At 41.0% G+C, this 22,295-nt stretch overlaps 1 protein-coding gene across 19 annotated transcripts in view; it reads left to right on the top strand.

The window, feature by feature from the left end:
• EFCAB5 (EF-hand calcium binding domain 5) overlaps positions 1-22,295 on the top strand; it is a 200,984-nt gene that overhangs the window by 168,845 nt on the left and 9,844 nt on the right. For 14 of the 19 annotated variants that reach the window (XM_045487792.1, XM_045487783.1, XM_045487787.1 and 11 more), the window contains 5 exons: positions 2,072-2,224; positions 13,439-13,542; positions 15,936-16,189; positions 17,369-17,655; positions 18,258-18,354. In XM_045487792.1, coding sequence (XP_045343748.1) covers positions 2,072-2,224; positions 13,439-13,542; positions 15,936-16,189; positions 17,369-17,655; positions 18,258-18,354 — 895 coding nt within the window. Of the gene's footprint in view, positions 1-2,071; positions 2,225-13,438; positions 13,543-14,472; positions 14,868-15,935; positions 16,190-17,368; positions 17,656-18,257; positions 18,355-19,376; positions 19,488-22,295 lie in introns of those variants that run through there. The other 5 variants (XM_045487796.1, XM_045487797.1, XM_045487798.1 and 2 more) reach the window with 4 other exon arrangements.

Genomic DNA, 22,295 nt, shown 5'->3' with positions numbered 1-22,295 from the left:
CTTTTAAGACTAAACCTGGATCATTTATTTCTACAAGCATTTTAATTTGATTTTATGAATAGTAATTGCAATGAAGAAAGATTGAAAGCCTTTATGGAGGCAATGGACTGGGATGTAGCAACAATCAGGAACTTGCTATGCCTTTACCACGTATTCCCCTCTAAGCGTCTGGCTCTTTATGTTTATTTACCACAATTAAAAAATTTTCTCTTCTCAGGGCACCTGGGTGACTCAGTTAGGTAGATTAAACTCTTGATTTCAGCTCAGGTCATGATCTCACAGTTTGTGAGTTCGAGCCCCTCATTGGGCTCTGTGCTGTCAGCACAGAGCACTGTGCTTGGGAATCTCTCTCCCTCTCTCTTTGCCTCTCCCACTCTCTCTATCTCTCTCTCAAAATAAATAAACTTTAAAAAAATTTTTTCTCTTCCCATTTATTGGATGTATAACTGAGGAAAGTGGTGGAATCTTTTTTTCTGGACATTTAAAAAAAATGTTTATTTAGTTATTTTGAGGGAGAGAGAGCCCAATGTGGGGCTCAAACTCACAAACTGTGAGATCATGACATGAGCCGAAATCAAGAGCTGGACCCTTAACTGACTGAGTCACCTAGGTGCGCCTGGACATCTTCTTAATAATGTGATTCACTCTTATCTGATATAAGAATGATATAAAGATATCAAGATGAAAATGGAGGAGTATGGAGTTAACAGTAGGTGAATTATATATAATCTTATTAGAGACCATGTCAAATGAACTTTATTTTTTTAAGTTTATTTATTTTGAGAGAGAGAGAAAGCATGCTCAAGTGGGGAAAGGGCAGAGAGAGAGAGAGAGAAAGAGAGAGAGAGAGAGAGAGAGAGAGAGAGAGAGAATCCCAAGCAGACCCTCTGCTGTCAGCACAGAGCCTGACGTGGGGCTCAAACCCTCGAACCGTGAGATCATGACCTGAGCTGAAGTTGGACACTTAACCACCCAGGTGCCCCTCAATATGAACTTTAAATAGATTCTCCAGGACCTAGAGGTAAAGTGTCCTGAGTTACCCTTAGATGCCTCGGGTTGTATTATAAAATTCACATAGTCTTGAAGAATTTGTGGTTCCTAGAGTCTCTTGACAACAAGACAACAGATGCGTTCTAAGGACTTCATCCCCCTTTTCTGTGTAACAGCCTCTCTCAATGCCTATAAGAAGACTGTGTTATCTAGCATGTTGCAGGCCTTGGACCAGAGTACAACCTGTACTGATCTGATGACAAAAAGGACAGAAAGATCCAGAAACTGAAATTGCATCATATCAGGGCAGCTCCTACCCATCTGCCCAAGGCTGTCATTAGCTCCTGGCTTTTAAATATTTTTTCTCATTTCAAACTTTATCCTGTTCTTCTGACTCTATTCTCTGATAGCACATATCACAAATTTCACTGGATGATTATCAGGAAACATAATAAAGTTATGCGGATCTTGTAGTAGATATCTCCTTACATCTTTGATTTCTTGAGATCTTTTTTTTCATAGTAGAATCTGGAACACTGCCTTTTGAGAACTGATGAATACTTTGTCTGAAGTAGGTCATCATTAATTTAAAAAGATAATCCGGGGCACCTGAATGGCTCAGTGGTTGAGCATCAGACTTCAGCTCAGGTCACGATCTCAGGGATCGTGAGTTTGAGCCCCACATCGGGATCGCTGCTGTCAGCACACAGCGTGCTTCAGATCCTCTGTCCCCCTCTCTCTGCCCCTCCCCCACTTGTGCTTTCTCTGAAAAATAAACATTAAAAAAAAGATAAGCCAATTGGTGCATTATTCTGCTATTTTAAAAAGAAAAGACAGTTGGGGTGCCAGGGTGGCTCAGTCAGTTAAGTGTCCGACTTTGGCTCAGGTCATGATCTCACAGCTTGTGGGTTCAAATCCCATGTTGGGCTCTGTGCTGACAGCTCAGAGTCTGGAGCTGCTTAGGATTCTGTGTCTCCCTGTTTCTGCTTCTTCCCTGCTCACACTCTTTCTCTCTTCTCTCTCAAAAATAAACATTGAAAACAATTTTTCAAAAGACAATTAAAATTTTCTGTCTCTACAGGGTGTTGCCAATGTCTTTAGCACTGCCTATCACTACGTCCACAGCAGGGAGCACATCCTGCATATTGTGATCACTGGCATCGCCTGGCTCTGTGAGATCACATCTGACATCACCACCATCACTACATACTTCATCGAGCCTGGCCCAAAGCAGGTAGGCAAGGTGGGGCAATGTTAGACCTCTAACAGAGTTTCTAGATAGTATTGTCTTGCTAATATGCTAAAAGTATATTTAGTTAGCTATTAGGCCAACTGGGGACGTACTTCCCATGATCCCAACTCAAGATCCTTGGTTGTGAGTGGCAAAAGTCCATCTCAAACTGCCTTAGGCAAAAAAGGGAATTGATTGACTTGTGTGATCAAAATGAAGAATGGACAGGAGTCAGGCTGGCTTCCAGGATGACCAGAAAGAACCAGGAATTCGATATCGTCAACACTCTCTCATGTTCTTTCTCTCTGAAAGTCTCATAATGTGCTTCCCTCTACACTTTAGCTTGGTCCTTCCAGTTTAAGATAGGCTTTCTCCATAGGGCAAGCCAGATGCTTAGTAACTAAAAAAGAATCCTCTTGTTTCAATTTGGAAAACCCAAGAGAGCATTTTTAGTCTATCCTGAGACATGGCCCCCATCCGGGGGTGGGGCTGGCGGAGTTTACAGTAACTGGCAGCTCTCACCAGAATAGTATGGGTGAAATAGGAAGTAATGAGGCACTACTCTTTTGGAAAGACATGATTACATCACACCAGTTAAAGAAAAAAGGCCCATCTATAATGTAATGAGTTTTTGCTGAATGTTTGTTGTGCTTCTTTACACTACCCCCCCCCCCCACCAAGTTTTTATTTAAATTCAGTGAAATATTAGTTTCAGGTGTAGAATTTAGTGATTCATCACTTACATACAGCACCTGGTGCTCATCACAACCAGTGCCCTCCTTAATCTCCATCACCTATGTAACCGATCCCCCCCACCTTCATCCACCTCCTCTCCAGTAACCATCAGTTTGTTCTCTATAGTTAAGAGTCTGTTTCTTGGTTTGCCTCTCTCTCCTTTTTTTTTTTACACTTAATGTTAAGATTTTGCATGTAGTGAGAATGGGTGGAAAGGTGTCTGTCTTCCTTTTAAGAAAGGGGTGCCTGGAGAGCTCAGTCGATTAAGCATCTGACTCTTGGTTTTGGTCATAATCTTGCAGTTCATGGGATCGAGCCCCATGTCGGGTTCTACATTGACAGCATGGAGCCTGCTTGGGATTCTCTCTCTCTCTCTCTCTCTCTGGCCCTCTCCTGCTCTCTCCTTCTCAATAAATAAATAAACATTAAAAAAGAAAAAAGAAGGGTGCTTGGGTAGCTTGGTCAGTTAAGCATCTGGCTCTTGGTTTTGGCTCGGGTCATGATCTCAAAATTCATGGGTTTTCAGAGCCCTGCATTGGGCTCTGCTCTGGGTGTGGAGCCTGCTTGGGATTCTCTCTCTGCCCCTCCTGCTCTCTCTGTCTCTCTCAAAATAAATCAATAAACAAACAAACAAACAAACAAACAAACAAAAGGCTAAACAATCCTGCATGGTGCCTGATCAGGTGATAGCATCACCTTGGTGGTCTCTCAGTCCCTCGGCTAGCCCTCCACATGTGTCTCTCCCCTTCTCTCCAGGCTTCTTTCTTCTCTCAGTGGCTGGACCAAGCTGATGAGGCCTTGGCCAAAGAGCGGAATCACAGAGCTCTCTGATGGAGCGAACAGACTGAGGAGGTGGAGAACCCTAGTCCTGGGTGCTGCTCCTGGGGGTGGGGTAGGAATGGGAACCTCCAAGTACCCTCAGAAGGGGGGTGGACAACTCAGTGGGGGGTGAGGTGGGTGAGGACCATTTGGTGTGGGGGACAGACCACCAGGTCTGATGGGCCACAGTCATAGTGTGGGATCTGGGGAGGATTTGACTTGGCCAGTGTCCACACCTAAGAAGACCCCTGTTTGGGCCTTAAGGGAAATGATATCTAGGGCACTGTGAAGAAAGTTAAAATCACCCACAGCAGTCAACAAAAAGTGTGCCTTCAGGGGCATGTAGTTTTCACAATCACAATGCTGTGGACAAGATCACAAGGGTCACTGTCCATCTAAGTCATGTTATGGAGTGAAAAAGATCATCCCCAGAATGAGGAGGAGGACCACTCAGCAGCCCAGGGTCTGGGTGAGGTCACAGCTGGGCAGAGACCAGTGCCCCTGTCCAAGGGTGTAGTCAGGGGTTTGTCCTAAGTGGAAGATAGGTGAGGTTTTGGTGTTAAAAATGGCTGTGGGTGGCAGTAGGGATACCTTTTTCCAAGCACTTAATTCTACTAACTTCCTAAACCTCCTCCTTCCTCATCTGCAGCTTCTCCAGTCTATTCTGCTCTCTTCTCCAGTCTGCTCTGCTTCAAAAAGTAGACAGTATCATTAGGCTCCTTGGCTTCTGTTTAGGTTTGTCCGATGAGACATACCAATAGGAGATGCAGGACACACGGAGAGTGAGGCTGGGGTAATTTGCTTCTGGCAGTCTCTCTGCCAGGTTGCTGTAGATTGGCTGTACTCTTCTACTAAAGGCCACTACACCTTCAGTCAGATGACTCTCTCCATACAGCTGTCCTCTCCAGGTTCTAGTAGTCACTTTCTTCCCTTGCCTCTTCAGGCTAAGTGTGGTAACAACTCCTTATTGTTACTAGGCCTGGGATTCTATATACTACCCAGGCCTTTACAAATAGTCCCTGATTGGGGCTCCTGGGTGGCTCAGTCAGTGGAGCATTTGGTCCTTGATTTCTTGATTTTGGCTCAGGTCATGATCTCAGGGTCGTGGGATGGAGCCCTGGGTTGGGCTCTGAGCTGAGCTTGGAGCCTGCTTAGGATTCTCTCTCTCTCCCTCTGCCCCTTCCCCGCTCACTCCCTCTCTCTCTCTTTCTAAAATATATATAATTTCTTCCAAAAAACTCTAAGAAAAATCCCCCAATTTTTTAAGTTGACCAAATGATTTTAATTTTCATTCGGAGAAAGAATAAATAAGTGCATGAGCATTGCTAAGAAAATGCAGGATGAGAGGGAATTTACCATCTTTGGGGAAGAATGGCTAACCCTACACCAAAGGTTGAAACAATTAAAGTGAGGCTGATACAATGATGGCATAATAACGTGCAACTTCCTTGCACCAAAATTATAGACAAAATAAGTTGCTTTAGGCGAATCAGGGGAAATTGCCACATATTTAACAAAGGGTTAACACTGCTCTACACAAATCAATAAGATTTTTTTTTAAATCCAAAAGAAAAAAAGCAAAAGACAAGTCTACTAAAAAAAAAAACCAAAAAACAAACAAACAAACAAAAAACCATGCTCAATAAACATACGGAAAAAATGTTACCTAATAAATTGAAAAATATTTTTTAACTATAACTTAAAATGCCTGTTAGACATCTAAGTGGAGATATTAAAAAGACAGTTGAATATATGAGCTAGTATTGGGGGAAAAAAATCCAGTCTAGCAAATAAATGGTACTGAAAACTATGAGACTGGGTTATACAACATCATTAATGTATTTCATGCTACCAAATTGTACACCTTTGAATGGTTAAAGTAATAATATTATGCTATGTATATTTTACCATAATAACCTAAAACAAAACAAAAACCATGAAACTAGAGGGAGTGACCAAGAGAATGAGTGAGGATAGAAAAAAAGTCTGAGGTCCAAGCCCTGAGGTACTCCCAAGTGTTTGGAATCATTGTGGCTCAAAATTATATTGACTTTGACCTATCATATGAAAACCATTTTATGTCCTGACCCCTTACAGACACACACACACACACACACACTTAAGACTGAGGTTTCACAAAACAATACCTACTTTTACTATGTGATGTTTTCTGCTATTTTCTATATATTTCATTCTTTCTTTAAAAAATGTTTTTCACAAGAAAAATAAAGCAGAGGAGGGTAAATACTAAATGATGTGAAATATATATAATTGAGAATGAACAGATGCTATTATTCCCACCTTCCAGAAGTTCATGTTAGCCCACTTCTGTTTTCCAAAGGCCCTCAGTAGTATCTGTTTTTGCTAACTGAAAGAAATCTGAAGAGGATTTTGCTTTTATGAAAAAAGGTAAAACGTGAAAATACCATTCGGTGTTTGTTTGGCAGTTAGCTCCCAGAGCAGCAAGGGTGTCCCCACCAAGACCTCCTTCCCCCCAGCTGCACTCAGCAAAACCACCACATCTTTGAATTGTGTCTGTGAGCATCTGTGCTTTATCTCAATTTGTTTTGTGCATCCGTTAGCAAGGTGCATTCTAAGGTATCAGAAAAGCCTAAGAATCATTATTTCAGGGGTCTGGGAATGCTCAAAAATTTTTCTGTATGATTTAATAGTAATTGCTTCTTCACATTATGCCAGTCCAGCTTATGAAAGGTTTCATAGGAATGCTCTACTTTCATATAGTGGGGCAAAGCTGTATTGGAAAGGTAAGAGGGGAAATAACAAGCCAGTAGCAGAAGAAAGAAAATGGGGGAAAATATCGTTGCAGCTCTTTCTCTAAACCGTTTCCTAGAAAATTTTAACTATGGTAGTTATCTCACTACTGAATAATTACTGAGGCACTTCCTGAATTTATAGTTTCTTGCTCCAAGTAAAATTAAATGAAAAGCTTGGTTTTAGGCATATTATTTTACCAACCCCTTATTTTCTATAGTATGCTTCCAGTCTTTTTTTTTTTACCATAAAATCTTTTTCTTAATTAATTTTATTTTTTATTTTTTAAAATTTACATCCAAATTAGTTAGCATATAGTGCAACAATGATTTCAGGAGTAGATTCCTTAGTGCCCCTGCCCATTTAGTTCATCCCCCCCTCCCACAACCCCTCCAGCAACCCTCTGTTTGTTCTCCATATTTATGAGTCTCTTCTGTTTTGTCCCCCTCCCTAATTTTATATTATTTTTGTGTCCCTTCCCTTATGTTCATCTGTTTTGTCTCTTAAAGTCCTCATATGAGTGAAGTCATATGATTTTTGTCTTTCTCTGACTGACTAATTTCACTTAGCGTAATACCCTCCAGTTCCATCCACGTAGTTGCAAATGGCAAGATTTCTTTTGATTCTTTTTGATTGCTGAGTAATACTCCATTGTATGCATACACCACATCTTCTTTATCCATTCATCCATCCATGGACATTTGGGTTCTTTCCATACTGTGGCTGTTGTTGATAGTGCTGCTATGAACACGGGCGTGCATGTGTCCCTTCGAAACAGCACGCCTGTATCCCATGGATAAATGCTTAGTAGTGCAATTGCTGGGTCGTAGGGTAGTTCTATTTTTAGTTTTTTGAGGCACTTCCATACTGTTTTTCAGAGTGGCTGCACCAGCTTGCACTGCCACCAACAATGCAAAAGAGATCCTCTTTCTCCGCATCCTCGCCAACATCTGTTGTCGCCTGAGTTGTTAATGTGAGCCATTCTGACAGGTGTAAGGTGGTATCTCATTGTGGTTTTGATTTGGATTTCCCTGATGATGAGTGATGTGGAGCATGTTTTCATGTGTCGGTTGGCCATCTGGATGTCTTCTTTGGAGAAGTGTCTATTCATGTCTTTTGCCCATTTCTTCACTGGATTATTTGTGTTTTGGGTGTTGAGTTTGAGAAGTTCTTTATAGATTCTGGATACTAATCCTTTATCTGATACGTCGTTTGCAAATATCTTCTCCCATTCTGTCGATTGCCTTTTAGTTTTGCTGATTGTTTCCCTTGCTGTGCAGAAGCTTTTTGTTTTGATGAGGTCGCAGTAGTTCATTTTTGCTTTTGTTTCCCTCACCTCTGGAGACGTGTTGAGTAAGAAGTTGGTGCGGCCAAAATCAAAGAGGTTTTTACCTGCTTTCTCCTCGAGAATTTTGATGGCTTCCTGTCTTATATTGAGGTCTTTCATTCATTATGAGTTTATTTTTGTGTATGGTGTAAGAAAGTGGTCCAGGTTCATTCTTCTGCATGTCACTGTCCAGTTTTCCCAGCACCACTTGCTGAAGAGACTGTCTTTATTCCATTGGATATTCTTTCCTGCTTTTCAAAGATTAGTTGGCCATATGTTTGTGGGTCAATTTCTGGGTTTTCTATTCTGTTCCATTGATCTGAGCATCTGTTCTTGTGCCAGTACCATACTGTCTTGATGGTTACAGCTTTGTAGTATAGCTTGAAGACTGGGATTGTGATGCCTCCTGCTTTGGTTTTCTTTTTCAAGATTGCTTTGGCTATTCGGGGTCTTTTCTTGTTCCATACAAATTTTAGGATTATTTGTTGTAGCTCTGTGAAGAATGCTGGTGTTATTTTGATAGGGATTGCATTGAATATGTACATTGCTTTGGGTAGTGTTGACATTTTAACAATATTTGTTCTTCCTATCTAGGAGCATGGAATCTTTTTCCCTTTTTTTGTGTCTTCTTCAATTTCTTTCATAAGCTCTATAGTTTTCAGCGTATAGATTTTTCACCTCTTTGGTTAGATTTATTCCTAGGTATTTTATGGTTTTTTGTGCAATCTTTTTTTTAATTTTTTTTTTAACATTTACTCATTTTTTTTTAACATTTATTTATTTTTGAGACAGAGAGAGACAGAGCATGAACGGGGGAGGGGCAGAGAGAGAGGGAGACACAGAATCGGAAACAGGCTCCAGGCTCTGAGCCATCAGCCCAGAGCCCGACGCAGGGCTCGAACTCACAGACCGCGAGATCGTGACCTGGCTGAAGTCGGACGCTTAACCGACTGCGCCACCCAGGCGCCCCAGACATTTACTCATTTTTGAGAGACAGAGACAGAGCACAAGCGGGGGAAGGGCAGAGAGAGACGGAGACACAAAATCTGAAGCAGCTGACAGCACAGAGCCCAACGTGGGACTCAAACCCATGAACTATGAGAACTATGAGATCATGACCTGAGCCGAAGTCAGACATTTAACTGACTGAGCCACCCAGGCACCCCAGTATGGTTCCAATCTTAACAGAAGTGGCCAAATTGACACAATTTTGAGGGGAGAGGTGGGAACAGGAGAGGAATTGTTTAGTTTGGGCTAAAGATTTAAACCTAGAAACACAGACACAGTGAGATTCTAACCATGGAATTAGATGGATTCAAACCATGGAAGAAATATATTAGGAAAAGCTAGATGCTCCATTGCCAGCATCAGAGAATCTTTACAGTTTGCTAAACATTCTATTGAAAACATTTTTCATCTAAAGGGTTTGGGAGAACACTTGAGGTCATGGCAAGTAAACGTTCCACACCGCAAAACAGTTGTTCTTCTCCCAGGCACCATTCATCATGCTGCCCCTATTGATCCTATTATCAAGGTTCCCTCTTAATCAAAGAACTTTTTATTTATTTTTAAATGTTTATTTATCTTTGAGAGGGTGTGAGTGGGGGAGGTGCAGAGAGAAAGGGGGACAGATGATCTGAAGCAGGCTCCACGCTGACAGCAGAAAGCCCCACGTGGAGCTCGAACTTATGGGTGAGATCTTACCTGAATGGAAGTCTGACGCTCAACCAACTGAGCTACCCAGGTGCTCCAATCAAAGAACTTTTTTTTTTTAATGTTTATTTATTTTTGAGAGACAGAGAGAGACAGAGTGTGAGTGGAGGGGGGGCAGAGAGAGAGAGAAAGACACAGAATCCAAAGCAGGCTCCAGGCTCTGAGCTGTCAGCACAGAGCCCGATGTGGGGCTTGAACTCACAAGCCGTGAGATCATGACCTGAGCCAAAATCAGAGTCTTAACTGACTGAACCACCCAGGCACCCCTCAAAGAACTTTTTAAAGGCAGACATAAAAACCCCTTTTTACTTCTTCCAATTGAATTAGTCTTTTCTACAGTCATATATTACAGTCATAAGATATATCCTGCATATTTTACAAGATATGTTAATATTACTTTCTTATAAATAAATCAGTCTCCACCAAAAAATAAATGAATAAATAAAAAGTTGGTCAAGACTCAGTCCAAACTCTTCAAATTGTATACATTAAATATGTGCAGTTTTTTGTATATCAGTGATACCTCAATAAAACTGGTTTTAAAAGGCATTAAGGGGTGCCTGGGTGGCTCAGTCAGTTGAGCATCTGACTCTTGATTTCAGCTCAGGTCATGATCCTAGGTTCGTGGGATTGAGCCCCATCCAGGCTCTGCACTAAGCATGGAAACTGCTTAAGATTCTCTTTCTCTCCCTCTCTCTCTCTCTCTCAAATAATAAAATAAAATAAAGGCATTAAAATATTTTCACAGCCCATAGGTAGGTTATGGCTACAGCTTGAAAACCTCTTAGAGGTGAGGAAGACAAAGAAGCAGCAAGAAATATGAGTGATTTGTAGGAATACTAGAGAGAGTGTTGTCCCAAAAGCCAAGTGAAGAAAGTATGTCAAGAAGGGAGTTGTTCATTCTTTCTCATTGCCACGTAGTATTCCATTGTGTATATAAACCACAATTTCTTTAACCATTCATCAGTTGATGGACATTTAGGCTCTTTCCATAATTTGGCTATTATTGAAAGTGCTGCTATAAACATTGGGGTACAAGTGCCCCTATGCATCAACACTCCTGTATCCCTTGGGTAAATTCCTAGCAGTGCTATTGCTGGGTCATAGGGTAGATCTATTTTTAATTTTTTGAGCAACCTCCACACTGTTTTCCAGAGAGGCTGCACCAGTTTGCATTCCCACAAACAGTGCAAGAGGGTTCCTGTTCCTCCACATCCTCTCCAGCATCTATGGTCTCCGGATTTGTTCATTTTAGCCACTCTGACTGGTGTGAGGTGGTATCTGAGTGTGGTTTTGATTTGTATTTCCCTGATGAGGAGCAACATTGAGCGTCTTTTCATGTGCCTGTTGGCCATCTGGATGTCTTCTTTAGAGAAGTGTCTATTCTTGTTTTCTGCCTATTTCTTCACTGGATTATTTGGTTTTTGGGTGTGGAGTTTGGTGAGTTCTTTATAGATTTTGGATACTAGCCTTTTGTCCGATATGTCATTTGCAAATATCTTTTCCCATTCCGTTGGTTGCCTTTTAGTTTTGTTGATTGTTTCCTTTGCAGTGCAGAAGCTCTTTACCTTCATGAGGTCCCAATAGTTCATTTTTGCTTTTAATTTCCTATTCTTTGGAGATGTGTCAAGTAAGAAATTGCTGCAGCTGAGGTTTTTTCCTGCTTTCTCCTCTAGGGTTTTGATGGTTTTCTGTCTCACATTCAGGTCCCTTATCTATTTTGAGTTTATTTTTGTGAGTGGTATAAGAAAGTGGTCTAGTTTCATTCTTCTGCATGTTGCTGTCCAGGTCTCCCAGCACTGTTTGTTAAAGAGACTGTCTTTTTTCCATTGGATATTCTTTCCTGCTTTGTCAAAGATTAGTTGGCCATACTTTTGTGGGTCCAATTCTGGAGTCTCCATTCTATTCCATTGGTCTGTGTGTCTGTTTTTGTGCCAATACCATGCTGTCTTGATGATTACAGCTTTGTAGTAGAGGCTAAAGTTCGGGATTGTGATGCCTACTGCTTTGGTCTTCTTCTTCAATATTACTTTGGCTATTCAGGGTCTTTTGTGGTTACATACAAATTTTAGGATTCCTTGTTCTAACTTCGAGAAGAATGCTGGTGCAATTTTGATTGAGATTGCACTGAATGTGTAGATAGCTTTGGGTAGTATTGACATTTTAACAATATTTATTCTTCCAACCCATGAGCACGGAATGTTTTTCCATTTCTTTATATCTTCTTCAATTTCCTTAACTTTCTATAAACTTTCTATAGTTTTCTATAACTTTCTATAAACAGTTTCCATAAACTTTCTATAGTTTTCAGTATACAGATCTTTTAAATCTTTGGTTAGGTTTATTCCTAGGTATTTTATGTTACTTGGCAATGAGAAAGAATGAAATATGGCCTTTTGTAGCAATGTGGATGGAACTGGAGAGTGTTATGCTAAGTGAAATAAGTCATACAGAGAAAGACAGATACCATATGTTTTCACTCTTATGTGGATCCTGAGAAACTTAACAGAAGACCATGGGGGAGAGGAAGGAAAAAAAAAGTTAGAGAGGGAGGGAGCCAAACCATAAGAGATTCTTAAAAACTGAGAATAAACTGAGGGTTGATGGGGGGTGGAGGGAGGGGGAAGTGGGTGATGGGCATTGAAGAGGGCACCTGTTGGGATGAGCACTGGATGTTTTATGGAAAGCAATTTGACAATAAATTTCATTTAAAAAAAAGAAATAAAGGAACTAAAATACTTCTAAAAAATAAACATTAATAAAAATTTAAAAAATACAGCCCATCTTTTTTTTAAAAATAAATAAATAAAAATTAAAAATTAAAAAAGAAAAAGAAAAAGAAGGGAGTTGTTCACTGAGTCAAGTGCTGCTATAGAGAAAGATGATGATTGGGGGTAGATCAGTGGATTAATACAATGACAGAGCCACTAGTAACCTTGACCAGAACAGTTTTTGTTGAAGTTTCGGTGAAGACAAAGACCTCAATGGAGAATATTTTTTATTGTTCTTATTTTCTTTGGACTTTTCTGTATTTTCCAAATGTTCTACAATGCGATTTGAACATCAAAAAAAAATAATAATAATATAAACACACAGTTTTATCACAATTACAAAAAATAAGTTTGCTTATTTAAAAGAATGTCATAATTTGAAATTTTTCTCTTGTGAGCACCTCATTCTCTTTGTAAAAAATGTTTATTTTGGGGGCGCCTGGGTTCCTCAGTTGGTTGGGCGTCCAACTTCGGCTCAGGTCATGATCTCGCGGTCCGTGAGTTTGAGCCCCGCGTCAGGCTCTGTGCTGACAGCTCAGAGCCTGGAACCTGTTTCGGATTCTGTGTCTCCTTCTCTCTCTGACTTTCCCCCATTCATGCTCTGTCTCTCTCTGTCTCAACAATGAATAAACGTTAAAAAAAATTAAAATAAATAAAAAAATAAATAAAAATAAAAATGTTTATTTTTGAGAGAGAAAGAAAGAGAGAACACACACCCATGAGCAGGGGGTGAGAATGGGGATCGGGGTGTGGGGGAGGGGCAGAGAGAAAGGAAGAGAGAATCCCAAGCAGACTCCACACTGTCAGCTCAGAGGCCAATGCAGGGCTCAGTCCCCCAAACACAAGATCATGACCTGAGCCAATGTCAAGAGTCAGACCCTTAACCAACTGAGCCACCCAGGTGCCCCGTGAATACCTCATTCTTAATAGTACTAAGTAAAATGTCCTGATACTTCAAGCTAGACATCATCTAAACTTTCCTAAAATTTTTCCTCTATTTTTCTGTTCCCCAAACTTCTCTAAATGGAAAGTAAGGTTTAATTATTTCTCTCTGTGTTGAAATCTCTTCCTGTTTTCAAGGATTCAGACTATGTTTTACGCAATATGATGGTTACAAGGCACCTGGGTCTAACAAAAATCCACAGGAATCCCCCTATCATCTTCAGGAAGACATGCATCTTCAGGTATGAGAAGCATTTTTATGTTTGTTTTGCTCGACTGCCAAAACACATTCCCCTACTATGATAGTAGATCTGAGAGACACAGCTTTTGTCTATTATTAGTATACTTAAATCTTACCCTGATAGGTTTTAAAGAAAAATTCCTGTTTGCGTGGGACATGTTAACTCCTTTCCCCTTCAAGTACTTTTTAAAACAGATTTCATTGGTATTTTATATTAAAATTGCATGTTTTAAAGCATGATAGTGTTTTATTTTTCTGTGATGTTTTTTCAAACATGGAATTCAACAAAAATCCACCATGATTGTGAAAAATACATCCATGTCACTTACCAGAGCTCATCATGTTAATGTTAGCTAGCCTGTGGACGTGTATTTTTTATTTGAAGAAAACAGGCCAGGCAAAGGTGGGGAGGAAGCAGAGAACATTGTCTTTAATAAGTACTCAGCTCTGGGTTACTTCGCATACCTTTCATCTGTGGGATGCCAGGAACACAAACCGGACAGATGCAAAACTGATCTCAACCTGGGACGCACCTATCGCAAAAGGGACTGACTGCTTGTTAGAGGTCAGTGTGGTTGAGTAGGCAGTAATCTATCCCAGTCCGGTAGGCTAATTTGACATTTAAGTACATGTGTTAATTAAATTTTAGTTTGGGGGCGCCTGGGTGGCGCAGTCAGTTAAGCGTCCGACTTCAGCCAGCTCACGATCTCGCGGTCCGTGAGTTCGAGCCCCGCGTCAGGCTCTGGGCTGATGGCTCAGAGCCTGGAGCCTGTTTCCGATTCTGTGTCTCCCTCTCTCTCTGCCCCTCCCCCGTTCATGCTCTGTCTCTCTCTGTCCCAAAAATAAATAAACGTTGAAAAAAAAATTTAAAAAAAAAGTTAGTTTGGCCTCATATCTGAATGTTCATTCAGTTTCAACCTCTTTTCCACAGTTATTCCTTGTGCTGGTCGAATTTTAATAGAGTGCTTGCACACCCAGACTCAATCTGGACTCCTGTGTGTAACTTACAACAGGTGCCTCTTGAGGAACTTTGTTGACCAATCAGCTTTATCTTTATGCCTGGAAAGTTTGGCATGATGCTTCATGACTGTGGTTATCATAAAGACACAAAGTGGTGGCTCAGCAACAGGAAGGAGTGGGAACAGCAAAAAAAAAAAAAAAAAAAAAAAAAAAAAAAAGACATAAAGGACATAATCTTCCCTGGCATTATAGGATTGGTATTTTGAGTCATAAATGTGCTTTTTGAGGCTAGGCAAAGCACCAACATTTTTACAAATACCTCAAAAGAATGACATCTGAATGTCAACATAGACTGGAAAGGGGGAAAGAGATGTGTCTATACCTCACTAGAGAGAGAAACCACTACTACATTTCAATGAAAATCTCAGGTCCCTCCAGGGAGCAGTGCTGCTGAGGCCCTACCCAGATCCCTAAAATACATTCTGCTAGGGGCTGCACACTGTAGCTTCCTCTGGAGCAGTGCCCTTGAGTGATGGGAGCCCCTTACCTGGCTGTGCATCACAGTTAGGTAAACACTCGTCTTACAACACACACCCAAAGATGCATGGTGGAGCCAATGACTGATAAAAGACCTCTCCAAGGTGGGGCAGATTCTTGGCACCATTTGCCTTCCAGAGCTCCCCTTAGGATGAGGCTGAGGCTAGCCTTCACATTCTTTTTAAAATTTTTATAAGTTTACTTATTTTTGAGAGAGAGAGAGAGAGAGAGCAAGCAGGGGAGGGGCAGAGAGAGAGGGAGACACAGAATCTGAAGGAGGCTCCAGGCTCGGAGCCCGATGCAGGGCTTGAACTCACATTGAACCCACAAGCAGTAAGATCATGACGCCCAAAGTCAGATGCTTAACCAACTGAGTCACCCAAGCGGCCCTAGCCTTCACATTCTTAATTAGCTGCTTCTTCCCTCTTCTGCTTTCCTCAGACCCTTACAGGTTTCTGTGGAAAGCACTCCCTCTATAAATCCTTTGCAGAAGCATTCATGTCTCGGGCTCTGCTTCTAGGGAACCTGACCTAACATACTCATCAGTTCCTTCAGGCATTCAACTGGTACTTATTGGACAATATGTAAACAAAAACCAAATACCTTCAGACAAGTAGAAGTATAGCAAAAGACAATAAAACAGAGTAGCAGATGGACAGCGACCTGGGCGCTGCTACTTTATTTAGACTGCTTGGTCAGAGAAGGCTTCTCTCTCTAATGAGTGAGCTGAGAGAGAGAGCTCTGTGAAAGAAAGGGGGGAGCAGTCCAGGCAGATGAAACAAGTGCTGGTGTGGCTGGAGCATCGCTGGCACAAAAGAGCGATTCAGTATGTTTGGGTGGAATGTTACGAGACTGCTGATGTCTTATATCCTTATGCTTATTTGGTTTTGGTTTCAGAGACTTCCTCTTTAAGTGTACAGACACTTCAGAAGTCATTTTGGCCTCTGTCTGTGGAGAGAACCACATAGTAATTCCACTCCGTGAGAGAACGGGAAAGGCCTTAGGAGTTCTTGATTTTAACATTGGCAGGAATAAGATGCTACTGTATCGAGAATTTAAAGATCTGCAGAAAATGATAAAGGTGGTCCAAGCTGCCTGCTACGAAATATTGGGAGAAATATCTGGAGAAATAAAGAAAAACTATATCCTAGGTATTGTGAACGTAAATGTTCTGGATTCATGGGTTTAATAAATTTGGGGGAATCACAGATTGCAATGAAGGATGCACTTTCTAAAAGGAATTGTTACAATATACAGCAATATACAGCATGAAAGGAATTCCCTCATGCAGTCTTGGGCTGATGAGTGTGGTCTATAAATTAGAGGAAAGGGTATTAAGTCTCATTTTCTTGGCTAGAATCGTATGGTTTAGAACTGGAAGGACTCATAAAGGCAATATAGAACTAGCATTTATTAAATGCCTCATCATGTATCAAGCACTTTAAATATGTAATTTCAATTAGTCCTTACCCTAACTCTGTGAGGTGAATGGTGATACCTCATTTCACAGGTGAGGAAAGTGAAGCTCAGAGAAACTAAACACCTCACACCAAATCACACAGTTAGCAAGTGATGAAACCTGGATTTGCACCCCAGTCTGGTGCTCTTTCCACTAGATTACACAGTATTCATTTGCTGGGACAAGTGAATCTTATCTTGTTTTACAGATAAAGAAGCTAAAAACCATCAGAGTTAAGGTCCAATAGGAGCTTAGTGGCAGAACCCAAGACTAGACCCCAGTGCTTGTGATTCCACATCCAATAGGCTGCTCTTAGTACAAAATCAGTTTGGCCATAAGGGAAGGAAGAAGGAAGCATGGAGACCTTTGGCTATCTAGAATGGAGTAAATAGAGTAACACTACGTGGGATTAATCTGAGAGGTTTCTTGCCACCAGGTAGGGTGGAGTAAGTAGAAAAAAGAAGAAAATTTATGTTTTTTGAGCATCCACTATGTACTTACCACTAAGCACTTTTACTTATATCATCTTATTCAATTCCCAGATCACCAGGGAAGTAGGGATCAGCCTATGCTCACAGAAAGGAAAAGGAGGTTCAGAGAGACAAACCTAAGAGTGGGTATTCAACCTGAGGTCCAACTCCAAAACCTGAGTTTTTACCTTTCCTCAAAGCCTCTTCCTGTGAGCTTCACCAGTGTACTTCCATTTCTGCATATTAATTTCATGACTAGAGAAACGAAGATTGTTTAAAAGCATAGGATATGGCTGTCTTTTTCCTGGAAAAAAAAAAGTTTACTGTATTATGTTCAGAATGCTATGAAAAACCAATATATGTACTGAACAACAGTGTGAGATGTTACTCTGTTGTTTCAGAGATTGAAAATGTAGGTGAAGTCCAGCGGGCAGGAATTCTCTTTTTCCGAATCATGCTGCAAGAGCTGCAGGAAAGCCTCCAACTGCTTACCTCCTTAGACTTTGTATCACTGTTACTCTATGACTATCATCCTTCGGTAGAGCCCACATACCTGCCAGACACCAAGTCCCAGGAGGTGGAGGCCAACACAAAACTAGTACATGACATCCTGTTAGCGGTTATCTTGTTCATTCATCCAGAGCTGGAATTATCAAGTGACTTCGGAAATTGGGACAAGTGTAAAATGGTAAGTTTTTTTTTTTAAACATTCTTTTTGTTGAAGAATAACCCACACAAGTTTAGGTATACAAATCATAATTGCACAAATCCTAAGTGTAAAAATGCAAGATTTTTTACACAATAAACATTTGTAACCAGCATCTAGCTCAAGAAACATTAATGGCACCCCCAAAGCCTTTCTTTGTACCCTCTCCTATCACTTACCCACCCCCACACACGCACATTTTCTCACTCACCCCAAGAGTGACCAGAATCCTGACTCCTAACACTGTAGATTGGTTTTGCCTGTTTTAAAATTTACATAAATGGGGGCTCCTGGGTGGCTCAGTCAGTCGAGCATCTGACGATTTCAGCTCAGGTCATGATCTCACGGCTCGTGGATTCGAGCCTTGCATCTGGCTCTGTGCTGACAGCCTAGAGCCTGGAGCCTGCTTTGGATTCTGTGTCTCTCTCTGCCCCTCCCCCGCTCACACTCTGGGTGTGTCTCTCTCCCAAAAATAAACATTAAAAAATTTTTTTTTTAATTTACAGAAATGGAATTATGTAAACTCATGAATTGGATACTCCCACTTGCTGATGCTCCCATAACTTTTATTCTTTTGTTCACAGTATGTTAACAGCCACTTTGTCGCAAACATTTGTGCCTTTGATCCAACTGCTAGGCATGTGGAAGTTAATTTAAAGCTCATTGGTGAATATATCAGAGGTAAATTTACACTTCATTGTGTTCGAAATCTAACAGCAATAAAACATAGTTACAATTCAAATATTCAGATATTTTTATCACAATAAAGCAAGTGCCTCATAAGTTCAATTTTTAGGAAAAACAGTTCTGATAGTAATCCCCTACAGGGAGGAACACTATAATCGAGTGCATTACCCAAAGTCACTGTCTATGCCACACGTTTGAGAATTCAGAATCATGTTCATCTCCCACCTTATTGACTACATGTGCATTATTTACTAAAAAACAATAGAGGATATGGGCTGCAGTGAGGAAAAGAAACAAGTACATTAAGGAAAAAGGCTATTACTATCTTTGGATTTCAATGAAGAACCAAAGAAAATGATAGATCATGAGACTTTATACGCCAGTAATGTAGACTTTTTGGAGGAGAATCACCAGAAATCAGAGTAGGGGAGCTCCCAGGTTGGAAAAGGTGATGAGCTCTTTGGCCACAGAGAACTGACCACATATAAAAGTAAATATCCAGAGTGAAATAGGTGAAGGGATTTTCTTTATTTCAAATTTGTACTGAAATTCTAGTTAGTTCACATATCTGGTAAAATTGGTTTCAGGTGTAGAAGTTAGTGATTCATCACTTACCTATCACATCCAGTGCTCCTCACAAGTGCCCTCCTTAATACCCATTAGGTGAAGGGGTTAAGAGTACACTTATGATGAGCGCTGAGGAGTGTATAAAATTGTGGAATCACTATATGGTGCACTTGAAACTAATACAACACCATATGTTAGCTACACTGGAATTAAAATTTTTTAAAAGAAATATCTATACATATATAGGCATACATTCTTCCATGGGTGTATGTTATCCCACCAGAGACCTCAGGCCATTTGTGCGAATGTACCAGTTAGGAAGAAATTTAAAGTTGGTATCTATTTTGTTACTGATGAAAAACTAACCATCAGTTGGGAAAATGGCTCTGTAGAAGTTTTTTACTAAACCTGTCCCTTTCCTCCTCTTCCACCTTTCCAACTCTCTGTAGAGACTCTGGACTAAGTCAGAAGGGTTTCTAGACTTTTGTGATGTGCATATTATGCCAAGAGGCTGAGAACCAGAGAAAGTCTGAGAAGAGGAAGGCAACCACACTCCTCAGGGTGTCTCTGGCAGTGGAAGCATGTAGCAGTGAGCCAGGGCAGATAGATGAAGGGGAGAGATCGAATCGCCTAGGAAAGCAAGATACTCTCAGAAGTTTGGGAATGCTAGAGAACAGGAGAGAACATGACATTCAAATAAAAGTTAAGATTAGAATTTCTGGGGTGCCTGTGTGGCTCAGTCAGTTAAGCATCTGTAAGCATCTGACTCTTGATCTGGGCTCAGGTCATGATCTCATGGGTTTGTGAGTCTAAGCCCTGCATCAAGCTCTGGGCTGAAGGTGTGGAGCCTGCTCGGGATTCTCTCTCCCTCTCCCTCTCTCTCTGCCCTTCCCCCCTCTCTCTCCCTCTCTCTCTCTCTCAGAATAAATAAATCAACTTAAAAAAATAAAGATTAGAATGTGTATTTGGAATGGCTTCTCCTGTAGCCTCATGACTCTGGGCTGATTCATGGGAGCCTCTGAATTTATAGATGTCACAGGTATCACTTCTTTTAAGGTGCTATTCAAGGGAAATTATAATAAGAGCAAAACCAAAGATTAAAACTTGTTTAACTCTATCCTTGTCTACACTTGTTCCATACTTGTTCACTCACTGTTCACTGAAGACTTAAAAATCCAGAAGAAACATCTCTGTGTCAGTGCCTGCTTGCTGCTCCTCCCTTTAAGGTAGATTTAGTCCCCACCATGAGCACCAGTAGGCCCTTCCCCTCCACGTGCGACCTGAGTCCCTGCTCCACTTCGTAGACCCCAACACGCCAGCCCCTTGGCCTAGAGCCAGACCCTGCTGCTAGGGTCACTGGTGTCCTCTCAGACTGCTGTTTCACCTTCTCGGGCAAGGACACAGGCGCTCACCACTGAAAAATCTAGTCCTTTTGTCAGATGGGAGCTGGGGATGAGGAGCAAGCCCCACAACTCCCCATCTTGCAAGTGTGTTCAGGATTTGGCTCTCACCCTCAATTAGCTCATCTCCAGACAAAGACATCTTCTGTAACATTGTCCCAATGCTTTATGGGAATCTTTTCAGTTCAGGTTCCACCTCTGATTTGCCTACCAGAACTAACTCCTATAGTCATAGGCAGCTCCTTTGTTTGGGCAAACATGCAAATTTCTGCCTCCTCTCCTCTCCTTTCAACTGTGCTAGCCAATTCCTGAGCAGCCTTGATCGCCAAAGCTTCCACCACTTTCTCTTTTCCAACAGTGTCCTCAGGTGGCAGGAATTCCAACTGCAGTTAACACAGCTGGATTCAGCCAGGACCCTAATAGCCCTCAGGCCCCCCTTCCACCACCACTGCCAAACCTTTAGCATTATAGCAGTCTCTGCTGCAATCAAGAAAGTTCATAGGCCACCCAGATACCAACCCTCTCTCCTTCAGACGCAATTGTATTAGGAAATTGTAAGCTCTCCATTTAGGGAAAGAAGGGGAACTCACGGGGGCACCTTTCTGTTTGTGCCTGAAAGAGAAGAGCCTCTGGCAGGGCAATTTGTGGCTCAAAATTTATCTGAGCCTTCTAGCAGTGTTAACTAAAGCACCGGTCAACAACACTACCTAGCATGAAATACCACCAACAGTGGTCATTTCTGCCCAGGTTGGGGTGGGACTGTTAACACAGCTTCTAACCCACCAAGCCTTTCAAACTAATGATTTTGCCAAGAAGATAAAATCAGGGCTGGTGATGTGTCTACACTTTCTTAGGACTTCTGCTGTCAACTATCACCCTACTTCATCCTAGTTCTAGAAAGGAATATATATTTTTTTAATATCTTAGAAAAGGTACACTTTATTTTTTATTCTTTTTTTTAATTTTCCCCAGTTATTATTGAGATATAATGACATATAACATTGTATTAGTTTAAGGTATGCAACATAATGATTTGATATATCTACATATTGAGAAATGGTCACCACCAGTAGGTTTAGTCAACATCCATTACCTCACATAATTAAAAGATTTGGGGGGGCGGCACCTGGGTGGCTCATTTGGTTAAGCGTCTGCCTCTTGATTTTGGCTCAGGCCATGATCTCCCAGTTCATGAGATTGAGCCCTGCTGATATTCTCTCTCTCCCTCTCCCTCTGCTTCTCCCCTGTTCCTTCTCTCTCTCTCTCCCTTCCCCCCCCCAAGTAAATAAACATTTTTTTAATTAAAAGATTTTTTTCTTGTGATGAGAACCTTTAAAATGTACTCTCTTAGAAACTTTCATATATACAGTATAGTATTGTTCACTATAATCACAAGGCTGTACATTACATTCCCAGAATTTATTTATCTTCTAACTGGCAGTTTGTACCTTTTGACCACCTTTGCACATAGCCCCTGTCTCTGGTAACCACCAATTCATGCTCTGTTTCTGAGTTCAGTTTTTTTAGATTCCACATGCAAGTGAGATCGTACAGTACTTGACTTTGTCTGACTTTTTTTCACTCAGCATAATGACTTCAGGGCCATCCATGTTGTAAATGACAGGATTTCCTTATTTTTATGGCTGAATAATATTCGTTGTATATATGTACACCACATTTTCTTCATCCATCCAAGTCTTGGATGTTTTCATGTCTTGGCTATTGTAAATAATACTGCAATAAACATGGGGGTGCAGATATCCCTTTGAGACAGTGATTTCTTTTCCTTCAGATATATACCCAAAAGTGGAATTGCTGGATCATATGGTAGTTCTATTTTTAGTATTTTGAGGAACCTCCATATTTTTTTACAATGGCTCTACCAATTTACCTTCCCTACAGTGTACAAGGGTTCTATTTTCTCCACTTCCTCATCAATATTTGTCATTTCTTGAATTTTTGATAACA

Source organism: Leopardus geoffroyi, chromosome E1 (assembly GCF_018350155.1).
Source record: "Leopardus geoffroyi isolate Oge1 chromosome E1, O.geoffroyi_Oge1_pat1.0, whole genome shotgun sequence".
Taxonomy (NCBI): domain Eukaryota; kingdom Metazoa; phylum Chordata; class Mammalia; order Carnivora; family Felidae; genus Leopardus; species Leopardus geoffroyi.
This window is presented reverse-complemented; position numbering and strand designations above follow the sequence as displayed.